Source organism: Carcharodon carcharias, chromosome 9 (assembly GCF_017639515.1).
Source record: "Carcharodon carcharias isolate sCarCar2 chromosome 9, sCarCar2.pri, whole genome shotgun sequence".
NCBI lineage: Eukaryota > Metazoa > Chordata > Chondrichthyes > Lamniformes > Lamnidae > Carcharodon > Carcharodon carcharias.
Genome location: NC_054475.1, coordinates 91013822 through 91032090, shown reverse-complemented (window position 1 = coordinate 91032090; position 18269 = coordinate 91013822). Strand labels below are relative to the sequence as shown.

The 18269-nt window shown below is 43.8% G+C and overlaps 1 protein-coding gene across 1 annotated transcript in view; it reads left to right on the top strand.

Moving 5' to 3' along the window:
- The window catches only part of frmpd3 (FERM and PDZ domain containing 3), a 223975-nt gene that overhangs the window by 22288 nt on the left and 183418 nt on the right, over positions 1 to 18269 (top strand). The window contains exon 2 of the mRNA XM_041196152.1: positions 15672 to 15774. Coding sequence (XP_041052086.1) covers positions 15672 to 15774 — 103 coding nt within the window. The remainder of the gene's footprint in view (positions 1 to 15671; positions 15775 to 18269) is intronic.

Below are 18269 nucleotides of genomic sequence, written 5' to 3'. Positions count from 1 at the left end.
CATCAATATAGATTGTAAATAGCTGAGGCCCCAGCACTGATCCTTGCTGTACTTTACTGCTTGCCAACATCAAAAAGCCCTATTTATGCCTACTCTCTGCTTTCTATCCATTAAACAATCCTCTATCCTGCTAAAATATTACCCTCAACACCAGGAGCCCTTATCTTGCCTATTAACAGTTTTTTTTGTAGCACCTTTAGGGATGCCTTTAGGAAATAAAGTTATATTACATCTTCTGGTTCCCCTTTATTTTCCTTATGAAAGAAAAATTCTCATTTCTGTCTTAAAAGGGCAACCTCTTATTTTTAAACTGTGTCCCCTTGTTCTAGGTACCCCCACGAAAGGAAACATCCTCCCATATCAAGCCCCCTCAGCATCTTATATGTTTCAATAAGATCAAGTCTCATTCTTCTAAACTCCAACAAGTATAGGCCTAAACTGTTCAACCTTTCTTCATAAAATAGTCCTTCATCCCAGGAATGAGTCACATGAACCTTCTCTGAACGGCTTCTAACGCAATTATATCCTTTTTCAAATGAGACCAAAACGGTACAAGGTACTCCAGATGAGGTCTCACCAAAGCCCTGTACAGCTGCACTAAAACTTCTCTATTTTATATTCCATTCTCCTTGCAATAAACTCCAACATTCCATTTGCTTTCCTAATCACTTACTGTACCTGCATACCAACTGCTGACTCTGCTTGATTGTATTATGATCTCCTAAATGTCCTGCTACTTCCTTATAGTATCCTGTTTTCAATCTCCCTCTTTCCTTGAATAAAGATATTATATCTGTGATCTTCCAATCTGCTGGGACCTTGCCAGAATCTACGGAATTTTGGAAGATGATTAATGGATGTTTTTCAGATTGGAAGAAGGTTTATAGTGGAGTTAGGAAGGACAAAGATATTCAAATAAGCAATAGAGGGGAAAAAACACAATCTGAAAGGCCTTTAACTACAGAAAAGCACAATCCCCTAAAAGTAATACTTTTACTAAATATACATTTATGAAGATTGACTTAATACAACTTGAAGCTTGGTGATCCCACTGAATCTGTTATGAATTCTATTGTGCCAGTTTATAAGCATTTTTTAAAAAAATTTTAAAATAATAAAAAATTACTTACAGTTGACCTTGGATGAAGACAATCCTAGAACGAGTTCAATTGTTGCCTAAAAACAGAATTCCCATTTGTTCCCAATGTACCAAAGCATTCTTCATCCAAACTGATTGAGAAGAATTCTAATGGACCATACTATTTCCCATTCATTTCCATTGTTTGGTGTTCTAATTATCCACATTCCTTCCAATGTGCTTGCATTATAGACCAAAAGGCTGATCCTGCCATTGAGGGCTCCCATTGAGGAATGGTGTCCACAAGGAGTGCTCCAGGCATTCCATTTCCCAGCCTTTATTCCATGTCAACATCACTCCTCACTGGGAGCACTCAATTGCACTATCAGCCCTCCAATGTCTGCTCATTGACTTGCAATTGAAAAATTCCAGTGGGTCAAATCATTTCCTATTCTCTTCCTTTGAATAGAATTGAAATATACTTTATTATCCAAGTTTTCAATGTGATAATATTCAAAGCAATTTAAATAGCTTTTGTAACTTAAGATTTTAGACTTGGCTCAGTGACAGCATACTTGCCTCTGAATCAGATGATTGTGAGTTTAAGCTCTACACTTTAGACTTGATTGAGCACAGGATCTAGGTTGACAGTACAGTGCTGCATTATTGGAAGTGTTCTCTTTTGAAATAGATTTTAAGCCAGGCACTATTTGAGTTCGTAGATTGATACAAAAGATCTCATGACACTATTCGAAGGAGAGTTGGAAAGTACTCCAGGTGTCCTGGCCAATATTTATCCCTCAACCAGCATTACTAAAACTGATTACCTGGTAATTATCTCATTGCTGTTTGTGGTGTTTAGCTATGCATGTATTGGTGGCTATAGTTCTTTTCATTACAACAGTGACTACACGTCAAAATAAAAGCTTGAGACTGTGATAGGTGCTATATAATTTTTTTTTTTATCCGTTCATGGGATGTGGACGTTGCTGGCTAGGCCAACATTTATTGCCCATCCCTAACTGCCCTTGTTCAGAGGGCACTTAAGAATCAACCGCATTGCGATGGGTCTGGAGCCACATGTAGGCCAGACCAGGTAAGGGTGACAGATTTCCTTCCCTAAAGGACATTAGTGAACCAGATGGGTTTTTACAGCAATCGACAATGGTTTCATGGTCATCACCAGACTTTTAATTCCAGATTTTTTTATTGAATTCAAATTTCACCATCTGTTGTGGCGGAATTCAAACCCAGGTCCCTAGAGCATTACCCTGGATTGAATACAAGCTCTTTGTTATCTTCATCCTTGATATTTCATCGTATTTCTTATGCAAGAGCATCATCTTCCACAGTTCTAATCATTCCAGAATATAAATGTTCAAAGTCACTTTCTGCTAATGTACATTATTCTAACTTCCTGATCAAGTGAATCACATTCCAAATAAAAGATGAATTCCTACCAAGGGGTGAATCATTATCCATGTGATATCATCTCCCAAATCCATGCCCATCTTTCCCGTAAATCCAAGTGAATCTCTCCATTCAGATTTTCAATGCTGCCATAGCACAAGACAGTGCTAACTAAAATCACAACAGGGACCCTCTGTGACTGTGGTAGACTATCAATGCTAATCCTCCTTTACCCGCTGGAGCCTTTTAGACAGTCGACCACACCGAGATAGTGATTGCCTTTGACATCAAGACAGCACATGGCTGAGTGTGGCTCAATTAGCCCTATTAAATTCAAGTAAACAGGAGTTGGGGGGAAAACATTCCATTGGTTGGAAACATACCTAGCACAAAGGAAGATGATTGTGGTTGTTGCAGGCCAATCACCTCAGCCCTAAGACCTCACAGAAGTTCCTCAGAGCAGTGTCCTAGGCCTTACCATATTTAGTTGCTTCATCAATAACCTTCCCACTATCATATGATCAGAAATGGGGATGTTTCCTGACAATTGCGGTGTTCAGTTCCACATGTAATGAAGCAGTCCATGCCCTCATGCAGCTAGACCTGGACAATGTTCTGGCTTAGGCTGACAATTGGCAAGTAAAATTCATGCTACACAAATACCAGGCAATGACCATCTCCAACAACAGAGAATCTAACCATCGCCCCTTGACGTTCAATAGCATTGAATCCCCCACTATCAACATCCTGGGAGGCTTACTATTGAGCAGAAACTGAACTGGACCAGCCACATAAATACTGTGGCTACAAATGCAGGTCAGAGGCTGGTAGTTCTGCGGTAAGTGACTGACCTCCTGAGTCCGCAAAGCCTGTCCATCATCTACAAGGCGCAAATCAGGAGTGTGATGGAATACTCTCCACTTGCTTGGATGAATGCAGCTCCAAAAATACACAAGAAATTCAAAACCATCCAGGACAAGGCAGCCCTCTTGATTTGCACCCTGTCCACGGTCTTAAACATTCACTCGCTCCAGCACTGCAGTATGCTCTATCTACAAGATGCACTGCAGCAACTCGCCTGGGCTCCTTCGACTGCACCTTCCAAACCCACAACCTCTACCACCTTAGAAAGAAAAGGGCAGAAGGTGCATTGAACACCACCACCTGCAGGTTCCCTTCTATGTCACACTCCATCCTGACTTGGAAATATATCGCCATTCCTTCATTGTCAGTGGCAAAGTTCTGAGCTCCCTCTCTAACAGCACTGTGGACTGCAACAGTTCAAGAAGACAGCTCACCATGATCTTCTCATGGGTAATTAGGAATGGGCAATAAGGGATGCCCTTGCCAGCAACACCTACAGAGCATGAACAAATAAACAAAAATAATTTCCTGTCTAAACCTCTCCATCGTTCCATCTCCTTCTCCTCCTTTAGGATTTTCCTTAAAACTCACCTCCAGATATCACCTTTAGCTCAATAACCATTTATTTCTGATTACAGTTCACTGAAGTGCCTTAGGATGTTTTTCTATGCTAAAGATGCTTGTAAATTCAAGTTGCAGTTCACATTTGAATGCACATTTTATTAACTGATGAGGGTCCAGTACATACAATATCAATTTTAACAGTCAAAGTTATATTTCCTTCCAGTCATTTATGTTAGTAAAAAGTTTGGCATAATTATAAAGGGGGTTTCCTTGCTTTATGCTCATGGCAGGCTTCTGTTAATGTTAATGAAGAAAGCAAATATACCCTGAATAATTAAATACCTTACTGTATTAGATCAGTCTATTCATTTATATAAAAGTTCAGGCATAAGAAGATAAACAGGAGCAGACTATTTGGTGCCTGAAGAGTGTTCCACCATTCAGTAAGATCATGGTTGGTCTGATTGTGGCCTTAATTCTACTTTCCCATCTGGCCCCATAACCCTTGGCTCCCTTGTAGATCGAAAATCTGTCTAACTCAGCCTTGAATATATTGAATGACCCAGCCTCCACTGTGCTCTGGGATAGTGATTTCCAAAGAAGAAATTCCTCCTCATCTCCATCTTAGATAGGAGATCCATTCTTTTAAAGCTGTGCCTCCTTATTATAGATTTCCTCATGAAGGGAAACATCCTCTCAGCAACTGCCCTGCTAATTCCCCTTGTAATTTTATATGTTTCAATAAGTTCACCTCTCATTCTTCTCAACATCCATGAGTATGTGCCTAAGCTGCTTAACCATTCTTCAAAGACAACCCTTTCATCCCAGGAATCAACCCAGTGAACGAACTCTGAACTGCCTCTAATGCAAGTATATTGCTCCTTAAATAAGGAGATCAGAACTCAACACTGTACTACAGGTGTGGTCTCATCAATGCCCTGTGCACTTGTAACAAGACATCCAAGTAACAAGGAGCAGGAGTGAGGAGGACCTCGGGGCTGATGGCAGCATTTAAAGAGCAGGAGAGAGGAGAACCTGGAGACAGACAACAGCATCTAAAAAAGTGAGAGAGAGGAGGAACTGGACATAGACAGCAACACCTAAAAGAGTGGGAGAGAGGAGGGCCCAGATACAGACAGCAGGATCTAAAAGAGCAGGAATGAAGAGGACGTAGAGAGAGAAAGCAGGATCTAAAAGAGTAGGAGAGAGGAGGATTTGGATATCCAATCCAGTCCAATCCATGGCTTCAGAGTGGACTGACTGTTCTGGGAAAAAATCAAAGTGTGATGTCACAGGAAAACATTTACTTGATTGGCTGGTGAGTATTTTTCTCATTTATCTTTCAAAGCTTAGGTAATTTTAATAATTGTAAGATTTTATTAGTAATAGTAAGGCTTACTAATAGTAGTAAAGCTTAATAGTTTGACTGATGAATTTTTCCTATTTATCTTAACTAGGGAATTTCAATCAAGGTAGGTAGAACATTTAGTCCTGCTTGTGCTTATATTATTTTAATAGAGACATTAATTAAAATTAAGTCAGCAAAATAAAGGATGAGAACAGTACATTGCTGAGAAACGATCTTGGATCAGAAAATCAAGGTGTAGAATCTGTTTGAGTGGAGCTAAGAAACAGCGAGGGGCAGCAAACATTGGTAAGAGTTCTTTATAGGCCACTGGATGGTAGTGATTATGTAAGGTATGGTATAAATCAGGAAACTAGAGGTCCATGTAACAAGGGTAGTACAGTAATCATGGGGACTTCAAGCTATGTATAGACTGGGTAAACTTAATTAGGACTAATGCTGTGGAGGATGAATTCCTGGAATGTATACACAATTGCTTTCTAGAACAGTATGTTGGGGAACCAACTAGAGAATGGGCTATTTTAGATCTATTATTGTGCAATGAGAAAAGGCTAATTAATAATCTCATTGTAAAGGAACCTCCAGGAAACAGTGACCATAATATGATAGAACTATATCACTTTCAAACTTAATGTAAAATTCTATTAGGGTTCTGCTATCTTTACCCACCCCAGCAAGGTAAATTTATTCATTCGAATTTATTATAAACTCATGAATTCTCAATTGATAGAAATTTTAAATTATTAAAAGGGCTTTGTCAGTTTTTAGCCATTGACATGGTTTTAAAACAATCCATCCTTTCTCCCAGGAATACTTAGACTAAACAAAGTTATGTCAGAATAAAACGTATGTGGTATGTTGTACCAGTTTTGTCTATCTTAAAGAATCTCCCTTATCAGAACTTAGAGGCCAGAATATTGTTGTTAGCGTGTGGAGATGGGTCCGACATGCCCAACACGCATAATGACACGCGATGACGTCGGGTGTGCATCCCAACGTCATCGCGCTTCATTTAGGTATTTTATTCAGCGGGTGTGCGCCGGAGGCAGTTGCATGCCCGCCGAACTGTCAAAAGCCTATTAAGCTGATTAACAGCGCTACCTGTCCAACCTTAAGGTTGGCATGCAGGCAAAGAGGCCTTCGTGTTTTTCAGGAAACCTCCATGGATGGGATGAGGTTTCCTGAAAGTTTAATAAAATAATTAAATAAAATTTGCAAGATGCACAAACTTGTCCCAGCTCATGTGACAGTGTCAAATGTTACGGGGAGAAGGTGGGAGAATGGGGTTGAGAAACTTATCAGCCATGATTGAATGGCGAAGCAGACTCGATGGGCCGAATGGCCTAATTTCTGCCCCTATGTCTTATGGTCTTTATGGGACATATTTAAATAATTTTTCAGAACATTAATAAAATTTGTGCTGTCAACTTAATCTCCCTGAGGCAGCTCCATGCTTCAGGGAGATTCCTACACTTTTTCATGCGCATTTCAAGCGTAGGCCTTGACTCTCCCTCTTCCCCCTGAGCGCTACCGGTCGTGCGTCACGCTGGGTGGTCCTTAATTGACCCGTCCATGTTAAATGGCGACGCACTGCTGATCGTAGGTGGTAATCGGTTCCACGCCCGCCCCCACCTGCTCCCGCCCAGCCCGCCCGAAACAGGTAAGTTTCTGGCCAGAATCTTATAATTAAGAATTCTAGAAGAGTTGGGGTTTGTAAGGTTTACAGATTGAGACTACAACTCATTTAATGGTTACTATATAATACTTTATTATAAGCATTAAGTCTTAGATTATATCATGGTAATGTTTTGAATATTACAAAATGTAAATGCAAGATAAACTAAATCATCAAAATATAAGAGCAAACTTCAAACTCACTTTAGATAAGATCATTTTTTTTTCATTCACGGGGTGTGGGCTTTGCTGGCTAGACCAGCATTTATTGCCCATCCCTAGTTTCCCTTGAGAAGGTGATGGTGAGCTGCTTTCTTGAACCGCTGCAGTCCATGTGGTGTGGGCTGCGGTAGAGAGAACCATCAGTCTTCTCAAGATGCGCTTCCGATGCCTGGACCACTCAGGGGGTGCACTCCGATACCCCAAGATAGTATGTCACTGATAGTGGTTGCATGCTGCACTCTCCACAATCCGCAGCTGGAAAGGGGTGCCGCAGTGGGGTAAGATGATGTAGACACAGTTGCTCTGGCTGCACACGATGAGTCTAGCATTGATTCCGAGGATGAGCACTCACAGGAGAATGCTGAGGGGGTAGACACTGACCCGGGCATACTCCAGGGAGGCAGGGACACCTGGGAGGCTTTAATCCAATGAATCTTCAGCTAGCACACCACAGATGGACCTCCAACACAGGCTAGGGCTACAGGCTTGATGCCTGAGTGCAAAATCTGCCTGGGTAGGAACATTAACTAAGGACCCTGTCAATGAAGGTCAATGTCAACCAACTTACTCCTAACATCATGGATTTCCGTCCACCTGCAGAAGTAAGGAGTCACCCTGAGCCATGCTCACTTATCAAAATTTAATGATTTTACAAAATGAAGTACAGAAAAAAATAATTACAAAGGTGTTATGCATCAAACCAAGTGGTCATGAAGTAAAAGTGGAGCAACATAAAACCACCAGTGAGAAACCTGTGGTGTGCCTAAGATGCCTTAAGTTTACACTTGTGGATGCTACATCTAGGTGCTCCCCCCTCACTGGCACTGACATCTGAGACAGCCTGCTCACTGTGCTGTCCTGCTGGCCTCAGTGACCTTGGCGGATGTCCTCTGGGCCGTGGAGCCTCTGATGGCCCCACCTGGGATGGAGCATCCAGTTCCACAGCTGGCATCTCCCCAGTTGCTGCAGCCTCATTGGATCCCACGGTCACTGGCAGAGCGATGGAGAAGCTGCTGCCCTCATCTGGAGCGCCCTGCGAGGGGCCCACAGAGACGACAGGCAGCTTCTGCGCTGACGTGAGGTCGCTTCGCACCTCCCTGCTCACCATTGATGGATGGACACCGAGCTGGGATAATTGGTGGCCAAACCATCTCCCACACTGGCACTGACCAGCTGAGGTCAATGCCGCTGTGAGGGCTTGCAGGTTCAAGAAATCCCAGGAAACCCTGATTGCTCTACTGGAGGGGCCTCTCCACGAGAGTCGCCACTTTATCCATGGAGGAAGCTTGGTGCTCGGCCATGAGGCTCATTGCATCGGTGATGCTCCACATGGACTCCTCCAGCATGGAGATCATCTCCACCAGATCCTCCTGCAGACCCTGCTGGCTGCTGGTGCCTCACGGACGACTCCAGAGGCACATCATCAGCCACTGACCGAGCACGTGCCTGATCCCCTGCAGTCCTCCAACTGCCGGCGCCATGGGCACCCTCTGTCTTCACCTGCACCTCAAGCGAGTGTGAAGTGCCCTCACTGCTGTGCCCCGGGACACTGGCCGCTGATCTAGTTCCCACTGAGGTGCTAGTATCTGCGCTGGTGCCTGCCTGGCAGCGATGGTGTAATGCTAGTGAGTCCAACTGTTCAGGGGCCTTAGGTGTAAGAGGTGGCCCCTCTGCCTCCTCCTCCTGGCCCTGCTCCGGTGATGCTGAAAGGAAGAACAAGGACATTTGATTAGTTAAAGCGGAGACAACGTCAATGTGCATGCCTGTCCCCCGGATCAGTATGCGCTCATCCTTCCATAATCAATGGTCAACCCATGTTGCAAACTTCAATCACTGAGCATTCAGCAGTGCCATGGTTGCTGGACCACATACGGTGACCTCAGTGCTCGGCAATCTTACTTCCCCCAGGCACCCCCGTGGACCTGGGCACATGGCGCCTCTCCAGATCCATCACCTCCTGCTCGTAGCTAGTCACGATGGCCAACTGTGCCTGGCCTCCACCGGTCCGCATCCACTCGGCGGCATTGTGTGCAGCCTTCTCCTGAAAAGGAGAGAGGAGCATTGATTAGTCCACCCTGTACCTGGATTCCCATTGCATCCCTGCCACCCCAACCAGAGTGGGACATTACAGGGGTCCAGTGCTTCATCACCCTGCAGCTGCCGCACACTCACACAAGGAAGTCAGGGCTGACCCCCACTTTGCTCACATGCTGCCTCCATCACATTTGCCACCCACATGGTCTAACCTTGCAAAGCAAGGAGGCACAAGCATGTGGAACGCCAAGGTCAGCAGATGGATGGGTGCCCCGCCATCTGGAAGCTCCCCTCCCAGTCAGTCAGCAGCCTGACATTGACATGTTTTGCAGTTTCAGCACTGCGCTTAGGTGCAGATCCTTGAGGTTGCCCCCAAAACAGTACTCTGGGTGTCAGTGTCACACATGCTGTGTGTGCAGAACCCATCTTAGCACAACCCTCTCAGGATGAACTAGGCATGGGCAATATCTGCTGGCCCACCCAGCGAGGGACATATGCCATGAATGATTCAATACATGAGCTGCACTCGGAGTAGAGGTGGCGGGGGGAGAGCATGTGTGGAAAGGCTACCGGCTGTACTATGTGACTCCTGCAACATGGTACTCACCCTTCCCGAGCTCAAGAGGTCGTTGAATCACTTGCGGCATAGGACCCACGTGCGCTGCACCAAGTCATGGGAGCTGACTATCTCTGCCACCTCCTCCCAGGCACGTTTGGTCAGGTGGGGGGGCCTCCTCCAGGAGGGCAACTAGGCACTCATTGGAAAATGGAGGGGCACACTGCCCCACTCCCTACCCTCCAGCCTGGCCTGCTCTCCAGCAATGCTCTGGTGAGCCCTTCTACTGGCCATTGTGAGCAGCCTTTGTAAGGCTACCAGCGCTTCATTTAAACTGGCCGCCAGGTCGCCATTGGACCCAGCAATCATTATACTCCCGCCACCGCCCACCCACTCCTGCTATCCTCAGGAGCTGCGCGTCACACTGGGCAAGCCTTAATTGGCCTGCCGCGTAAAATGGCGGCACAGACCCGATTGCGGGTGGCAATCGGCTCCGCGCCCACTCCCGATGGCCCGCCTGACATGGGGAAAATTCTGCCCGTGTTTCTTTCTAAAATACAGGGGCAAGCGTTACCAGCTTAAGCGTGCTTCCCTATCAGAAAGGCCTGTTCTCAAGGCCTCTTGTCTGGGCCTCTCTGTGTATGTGAAACTAATATTTGTATGTCATTTTCACAGAGGAAATATTTTAGCTGTGTTTTATTCAAGTTAAATTTTTAACCATTTCATAAACTGAACCAAACCCTTAACAGTTCAATCGAAACTAGGGTCCTAAATCTAAACAAAGGAAACTTACATTTGAGGGACAATCTGGCTGTAATAGGTTGAGAAACTACATTAAAAGATAGGATAGTAGACAGGCAGTGGCTAGCATTTAAAAAATTAATGCATGGTTTACGACAAATTTACATTCCTTTGAGGCACAAAAACACAGCAGGAAAGGTGATACAACCGTTCTACCAAGAGAAGTTCAAGATTGTCTTAGATCAAAGGAAGAGGCTTATAAAGTTGCCAAGAAAGTATGGGAGCACTTTAGAATTCAGCAAAGGAGGACCAAGAAACTGATAAAGAAAGGGAAAATAGAATATGAAAGTAAACTAGTGAGAAATATAAAAATGGACTGCAAAATATTCTATAGGTGTTTAAAAAGGAAAAGATTAGCATAAGCAAATGTGTGCCCACTACAGTCAAAGACAACAAAAAATTGCAAATGCTGAAAATCCAAAACAAAAACAGAATTACCTGGAAAAACCCAGCAGGTCTGGGAGCATCGGCGGAGAAGAACAAAATTGACAGTTTCGAGTCCTCATGACTCTTCAAGAGAACTAAGTAAAAATAGGAGGGGTGAAATATAAGCTGGTTTAAGGTGGGTGTGGTGGTTGTAGGGACAAGCAAGCAGTGATAGGAGCAGATAATCAAAAGATGTAAAGCAGGTTTTAGTAAACACCTTGTCAAACACCAGGAGAGAAATGGAAAGCAATGAAGGTGAACAAAGCAAAAGAGAGATACGGAAATCCTGTTGGAGAGAAGAGCAATACTTCTTCAAGGTAGGCATTTCTTAGCAATACTTCTTCAAGGTAGGCATTTCTTAGCAATACTTCTTCAAGGAAATGCCTACCTTGAAGAAGTATTGCTCTTCTCTCTGACAGGATTTCTGTATCTCTCTTTTGCCTTGTTCACCTTCATTGCTTTCCATTTCTCTCCTGGTGTTTGACAAGGTGTTTACTAAAACCCGCTTTACATCTTTTGATTATCTGCTCCTATCACTGCTTGCTTGTCCCTACAACACCATCCCCCCCGCACCCCCCCACCTTCTCTCCTCCCACCCCACCCCCCCCACCTTAAACCAGCTTATATTTCACCCCTCTCCTATTTGTACTTAGTTCTGTTGAAGGGTCATGAGGACTCGAAACGTCAACTTTGTTCTTCTCCACTGATGCTGCCAGACCTGCTGAGTAATTCTGTTTTTGTTAAGTACTTTGTGTCTGTCTTCATGGAGGAAGATACAACAAAAAACCCAGGAATACTGGAGAACTAAGGGACTAGCGAGCATGAGGAACTGAAAGAAATTAATATTAGTATTAGTAAAAAAGTAGTACAGAGGAAATTAATGGGACTGAAAGCTGATAATACCCAGGATCTGATGATCTTCATCCCAGACTGTTGAAAAAGGGGGCTTTTTTTAACTGATGCTTTCCTGGGGTGTGGGTGTCGTTAACAAGGCCAGAATTTGTTGTCCATCCCTAATTGCTTGGCCATTTCAGAGTCAACCACATGACTGTGGATCTGGAGTCACATGTAGGCCGGAACAAGTAAGGATGGCAGATTTCCATCCCTAAAGGGCATTAGTGAACCAGATGGATTTTTTACAACAATCAATGATAGTAAATGTAATATCTCCAAATTTGCAGATGACACAAAGCTGGGTGAGCTGTGAGGAGGATGCAAAGATGCTTCAGTGTGATTTGGACAAGCTGAGTGGGCAAATGCATGGCAGATGCAGTATAATGTGGATAAATGTGAGGTTATCCACTTTGGTAGCAAAAACAGGAAGGCAGATTATTACCCTAATGGCTATAAATTGAGAGAGGGGAGTGTGCAATGAGACCTGGATGTCCTTATACACCAAACACTGAAGGTAAGTATGCAGGCGCAGCAGGTGGTAAAGAAGGCAAATGGTATGTTGACCTTCATAGCGAGAGGATTCGAGTACAGGAGCAGGGATGTCTTGCTGCAATTTTACAGGGCCTTGGTGAGACCACACCTGGAATATTGTGTGCAGTTTTGGTCTCCTTGTCTGAGGAAGGATGTTCTTGCTATAGAGAGAGTGCGGCGAAGGTTTACCCGACTGATTCCTGGGATGGCAGGACTGACGTATGAAGAAAGATTGAGTCGATTAAGATTATATTCGCTGGAGTTCAGAAGAATAAGGGGGATCTCATATAAACCAATAAAATTGTAACAGGACTAGACAGGGTAGATGCAGGAAGGATGTTCCCGATGGTGGGGGAGTCCAGAACAGGGGTTACAGTCTGAGGATACGGGTAGCCCATTTAGGACTGAGATGAGGAGAAATTTCTTCACCCACAGAATAGTGAGCCTGTAAAATTCGCTACCACAGAAAGTAGTTGAAGCCAAAACATTGTATGTTTTCAAGAAGGAGTTAGATATAGCTCTTGAGGTGAAAGGGATCAAAGGATATGGGGAGAAAGCGGGAGCAGGCTACTGAGTTGGATGATCAGCCATGGCGGAGTAGGCTCAAAGGGCTGAATGGCCTACTCATGCTCCTATTTTCTATGTTTCATGGTCACCATCACTGATGTTAGCTTTCAATTACAGATTTTATTAATTGGATTCAAATTTCACCAGCTGCTGTGCTGGAATTTGAACCCACACCCCAGAGTATTAGCCTGGCCTTCTGGATTACTAGTCCAATGACACTAACCCTAAGCCACCGTCTCCCCCTGTAGAGGGAGTGATATGTTGGTATTCAGATTGAAAGGTAGAAAATGTAACTCCACTGTTTAAGAAAGATGGAAGAGAGAAAACAGGGAACTACAAAGCTGTTAGCGTGACATCCGTAAAAGGGAAAATGCTAAGATCTATTATAAAGGATGTGCTAACTGGACATTTAGAAAATAATGGTAGGTGGGCAGAGTCAACATGGATTTATGAAAGGAAAATCATGACATATCATTTGACAAACTTCTTGGAGTTTTTTGAAGACATAACTAGCAGAATAGGTAAGGCGGAATCAGTGGGTGTGGTTTATTTGGATTTTCAGAAGGCTTTCGATCAGGTCCCAAGTTTAATAAACAAAATTAGAGTGTTATGGGATTGAGGGTAAAATACTGGCATGGATTGAGAATTGGTTAATAGACAGAAAACAGTGTAGGAATAAACTGGCCATTCTCAGGTTGGCAGGCTATAAGGCTATGACTAGTGGGGTACCATAAGGATCAGTGCTTGGGCCCCAGTTATTCAGTCTAGATCAATGATTTGGATGTGGTGACCAAATGTCATATTTCCAAATTTGCTGACTACACAAAACTAGATGGTAATGAGAGTTGCAAGGGGGATGCAAAGAGACTTCAACGGGATTTAGACAGGCTGAGTAAATGGGCAAGGACATGGCAAATGGAATATAATAGGGAAAAATGTGAAGCTATCCTTTTTGATGGGAGAAACAGAAATGATGAGTATTTCTTAAATAGGGAGAGATTGGGAAGTGTTGATGTCCAGAGGGAACTGGGTGTCTTTGTTCATGAGTCACTGAAAGCAAGCATGCAGATGCAGCAAACTGTTCACCAGTCCTCTGCCACCATTCCTTTCTCTTTCAATTTTTCTTTCCTTACATTTGTGGATACTAGAGCTTCTGCTATCTCCTGTAATTTCTTTGAGTATCTATCGATGCAATTTATCTGATCCTGGGGTTTCAACATCTTTTATCGGCTAGTTTGTCTAGTATCTACATTCGTATTATCTTAACAGTTATTATATCCTTTGGATTACTGTCTTTCATCTGTCCTCGTTCCGAGGGTTGGCTGCACTATGAACAATCTTCTCCAGTGAATTCTATTCTCTGCTGCCCTCACTACCTGTCCCATAGAGGCTTTGAGACTTTGCCTCAATTTTCACTGACAAAGAAGAAATTATAATAGTTATAGTAAAGAAGTTCTTGACTACTACTATTACAATTTCCTCTCTGTCAGTGAAAATTGAGGCAAAGTATCAGTTTCGTATCCCTGCTATTTTAATAGCATCTCCTTTGAGTTTAGCCTGTTCATCCCTTGGTGGCCCTATTCCCATGTTAATACTCCTTTTGTTACTTATGTGCCTTATGAATAATTTACTGTTTCTTTTATATTTTTTGATACCTATAATTTCATGTGCATTGCTTAAAAAAGAGACATGTCTGAGCTTTTCGTCTTGCACTCATCAGGACACTCGCAAGAATACCAATATAAGGGAGAATACAACAAATTATATTGTATGTGAGAAGAATGCTGATTGGTTGGCAAGTGGCACTACTGATGGTGACCAACAGTTAACTGCCAAGCATTGTTTGAAACTTAAACCACGCAGCTTGACCCTGATTGGTCAAGGCATTGCCTTGAGGAATGAATCAGCGCATGGCTATCACTTACTTCATTTAGCTGAAACAGGTGCAATGTGTGTACATGTTCTTTCTGTCTGCAAAGAACAGGGCCCTGTGTATTAGTATATGTAGCTTCCAGTACACGCAAATGCAACACATAGCAAGCCCGACTGACAATCTTAAATTGTTGTCAGCGTAATTCTTAGCACATTGGTCAACATTTGCCAAATAATCCTCAATCGTGGAATCACATCTAATTTTGGGCACTGTGTTTGAGTTTTACAAGCACGGGCTGGTTGGGTACGGTCTGTACCCTGCCCGTTGCAAACAGCGGCTAGGACATGCTGTTTGATACACTCCACCAGTCTTTGGGACTTTGTTGTTTTCCCCTTATATTGATCTTCTTGTAAATGTCCAGATGAGTGCAAGATGAAAAGCTGAGACATGACTTTTTCAGCAATACTCAATTTCATGTTTGCTCCTTGCCTTCCTAATTATCTTCAATCAAAATAAGAATTATGGGAGATGAAAAATGCACTGCAGATTCACCATCACCCATTTTACACTACTGCATAAAGTTTAAAGGACCCCAGTTAAGTGTTATACTAATATCGCACAGTGGAATTTCAAAACCTACATCATTTGATTATGGTGTAATATTCCACGGCAAGAGTCCTTGCTGTATTGAGTTATCGACATAGGAACCTACAGGTTTCTTTGGCTAGGAAGCACCTTTACTCATTTAACTATTTTCATCAGGGATCAACCCAATTTCTGTTTGGAGTAAATATCTGTATTTCTCTGATAGGCGGTCCATCGGAGGGCAGACTCATACCAGGCGATCAGATTCTAGCCATAAATGACGAGGGCGTCAGCAGTGCCCCGAGGGAAAGAGTCATAGACCTTGTAAGGTAATCATTTGTTTGTTCAGCCAGTTAACGACAAGTTATACTTGTATAAATGATAATTTACCTGCAATAATTGGGTCTCTGGGAATAGGTGCTAAGCTACCTAATCTTTCAAAAAAGTTGCATAAAATATTGTAAGACACTGATGATTTTAAACTGGACTGTCAAACCTCTGAGACCTTCAATAGCAGCTAGAAAAAAAATGGCCCGGAACTTCCGCTAAGTGGCAATCTTTATCGGATTGCCACACCGTTCCTACTTTTCTGCACCCCGATGCTGCTCCTCGTTCCTGGCCGGATCTCCCGAGGCTGGCTTCTTCAGCAGTGAAGAGCATATTTTCAATCGAAGAGCTTCATCATAGCCCTGGAGCATCGGGACAGTCAAACCACACCACACCCCCTTTTTACGGCACCAGCTGCCGTAAGATAAGTATGTGTCCAGGGTAAATGGATGAATGGGTGAATGAGGAGAGTGGTACAGTGGGTAGGTGGGTGAAGTGGGAAGTGGCAGGTGGGTGAGCGGGTAGGTGGGTCAGGGGCTAGTCAGGTTGGGTCGGGGGATAGTCGGGTGGTGGGGGCTAGTCATGTTGTGTTGGGGGGGGGCTAGTTGGGGGTTCGAGGGAGGAATTGGGGACATCAATTGTATAGCTACCCAGGAGGGGGACTAGAATTTTTCTGCCTAACATTACCTGGACAACTAGCCAGGTAAGTACGTTAGAACTATCTGAAGTCTCCGACTCTAACACGGGGTCAGAGACTTTTTCAGAGGGTTGCAGGGAGCAGGGGAATTGCCCTTCCAAAGTCCAAACTTCCGGGGCAATTCTCACAGAAGTGAGTGATGTCCCGGGTGGGGTCCTGATATGCATCTTGGATTGTACGTCTGGTCTTCAATGATCCGGAGTCCAGAAGATCTGAGCTAATGTTTGCGGTAATATCATAAAACAAATTGCTGTTTTATCTGCTGAGTGTTAAAGCTGGCAACCGTGGAGTATTGGGTTGAAAGAAATGGAAAATCAGGTAACATTTAGCAGCAAAGTTTAGTAGTGGTATTAAAGTTACTTTCAGTTTTCTGGCAATTTTCAAATACTGAGTATAAGTGCTAATGAAAATTTAAACATTTATGTATTAAAGCCTTGTTTATACTGCATAAACAAAGCTTAAAATGTTCTGCTCGGTGAAATGATAATTAGGTAGCAAGTAGGTCTCACTCAGCTTGAGTTAATTTACCTTCAGGATTGTAAGAGGAGCAGGTATCAAAAGTGGAATGATTCTGAAAAATATCAGGGTTATCTCAGTGTGATACCAGCTTGGTGTAGGGTTGACGTTCTATCTGGTAAGCTTGATACAAAGTCTGCACTGCTCCACTGCCCCAGGGAGCATGGCAAAAGCTACTACCTTGATCTCACAGGGAAATATTGTGTGATGAGGTTCAACTGCACACGGACTGATTCACAAGTTGTGCCAAATGGTTCACCAGGATATTTGGGAGGACACTCAGCCTTGTACCTGTGTTACAATGAAGGTCACTGTTGCCTTCAGTTTCCATGCTGTTGGAAGTTTACAGGCATCTATAGGGCATTGCACAAGGCATCTGCTATCCACTCACTGATGCATTTAGAATGTCATTGATGTAAAATTTACCCACGCATAAAGGTCCATCAAGTTCATCAATGACCAGTGGTCTTGGCTTGAAAGATAATGGCTGGAATTTTCCGGCCCCATTGGTGTCGGCCGTCATGGCGGGCAGAGGGGACAATATGGAGAGAAGGCCAAAAATCGGTTTCATGCCATTGTGAAACCAGTTTGCGATCGTCAATGGCGGACCCCGTTTCCCATCACCACACGTTGAAAACCTAATATCAATACTTTAGCATCTCATTAACAGCCCTGCGCGCCAGAACCGTCTCCCCACAACAAATATACCACCCTCATCAGCATGACTTCAGAACGGCTGTTTCACGACCGTCTTTAAAAGGTGTGTGCTTGGCAACCTGAACTTCAAGGGGAACTCGGAGGTGAGTGCACACAACCTTGCACAGCGCTCGTGACCATCACCCGTAGGACATCAAGGAAGAGGCACAGCATGTTCACAGGGGACATAGGCAAGTTACTTTTTCCCAGCTGGCTTTCAGTGCCAGAGCAAGGGCCCCAGTGCATGTTAGGCCAGGGGTGTTGGGGGCAAGGCAGCATGGACTCAAGGAAATACTTAAGCGCATGGCGGGAGGGTGGTAGAGGGGGTAAGAGAAGCAGCCGTGCACTTGTAAAAGCTTGTTAAAAGAGAGCATTCTTCCACAGCTGAGAATTCAGCAGCAGCTCCATTGACGTGCTTGGAGTCGGGCCTCTGATGCTTTTCTGCCCACTCAAGAAATGCAAAAGCATGAAAGTGTCAACAAGTGCTTCAGAACTTTTCACCTCTTGGGCGCAGACTGTAAATTAATGTGCGTTTTAGGGTGTGGCAGAACAAGTGGCTGACTGGGCACATTATAGAATCCCTTGCGA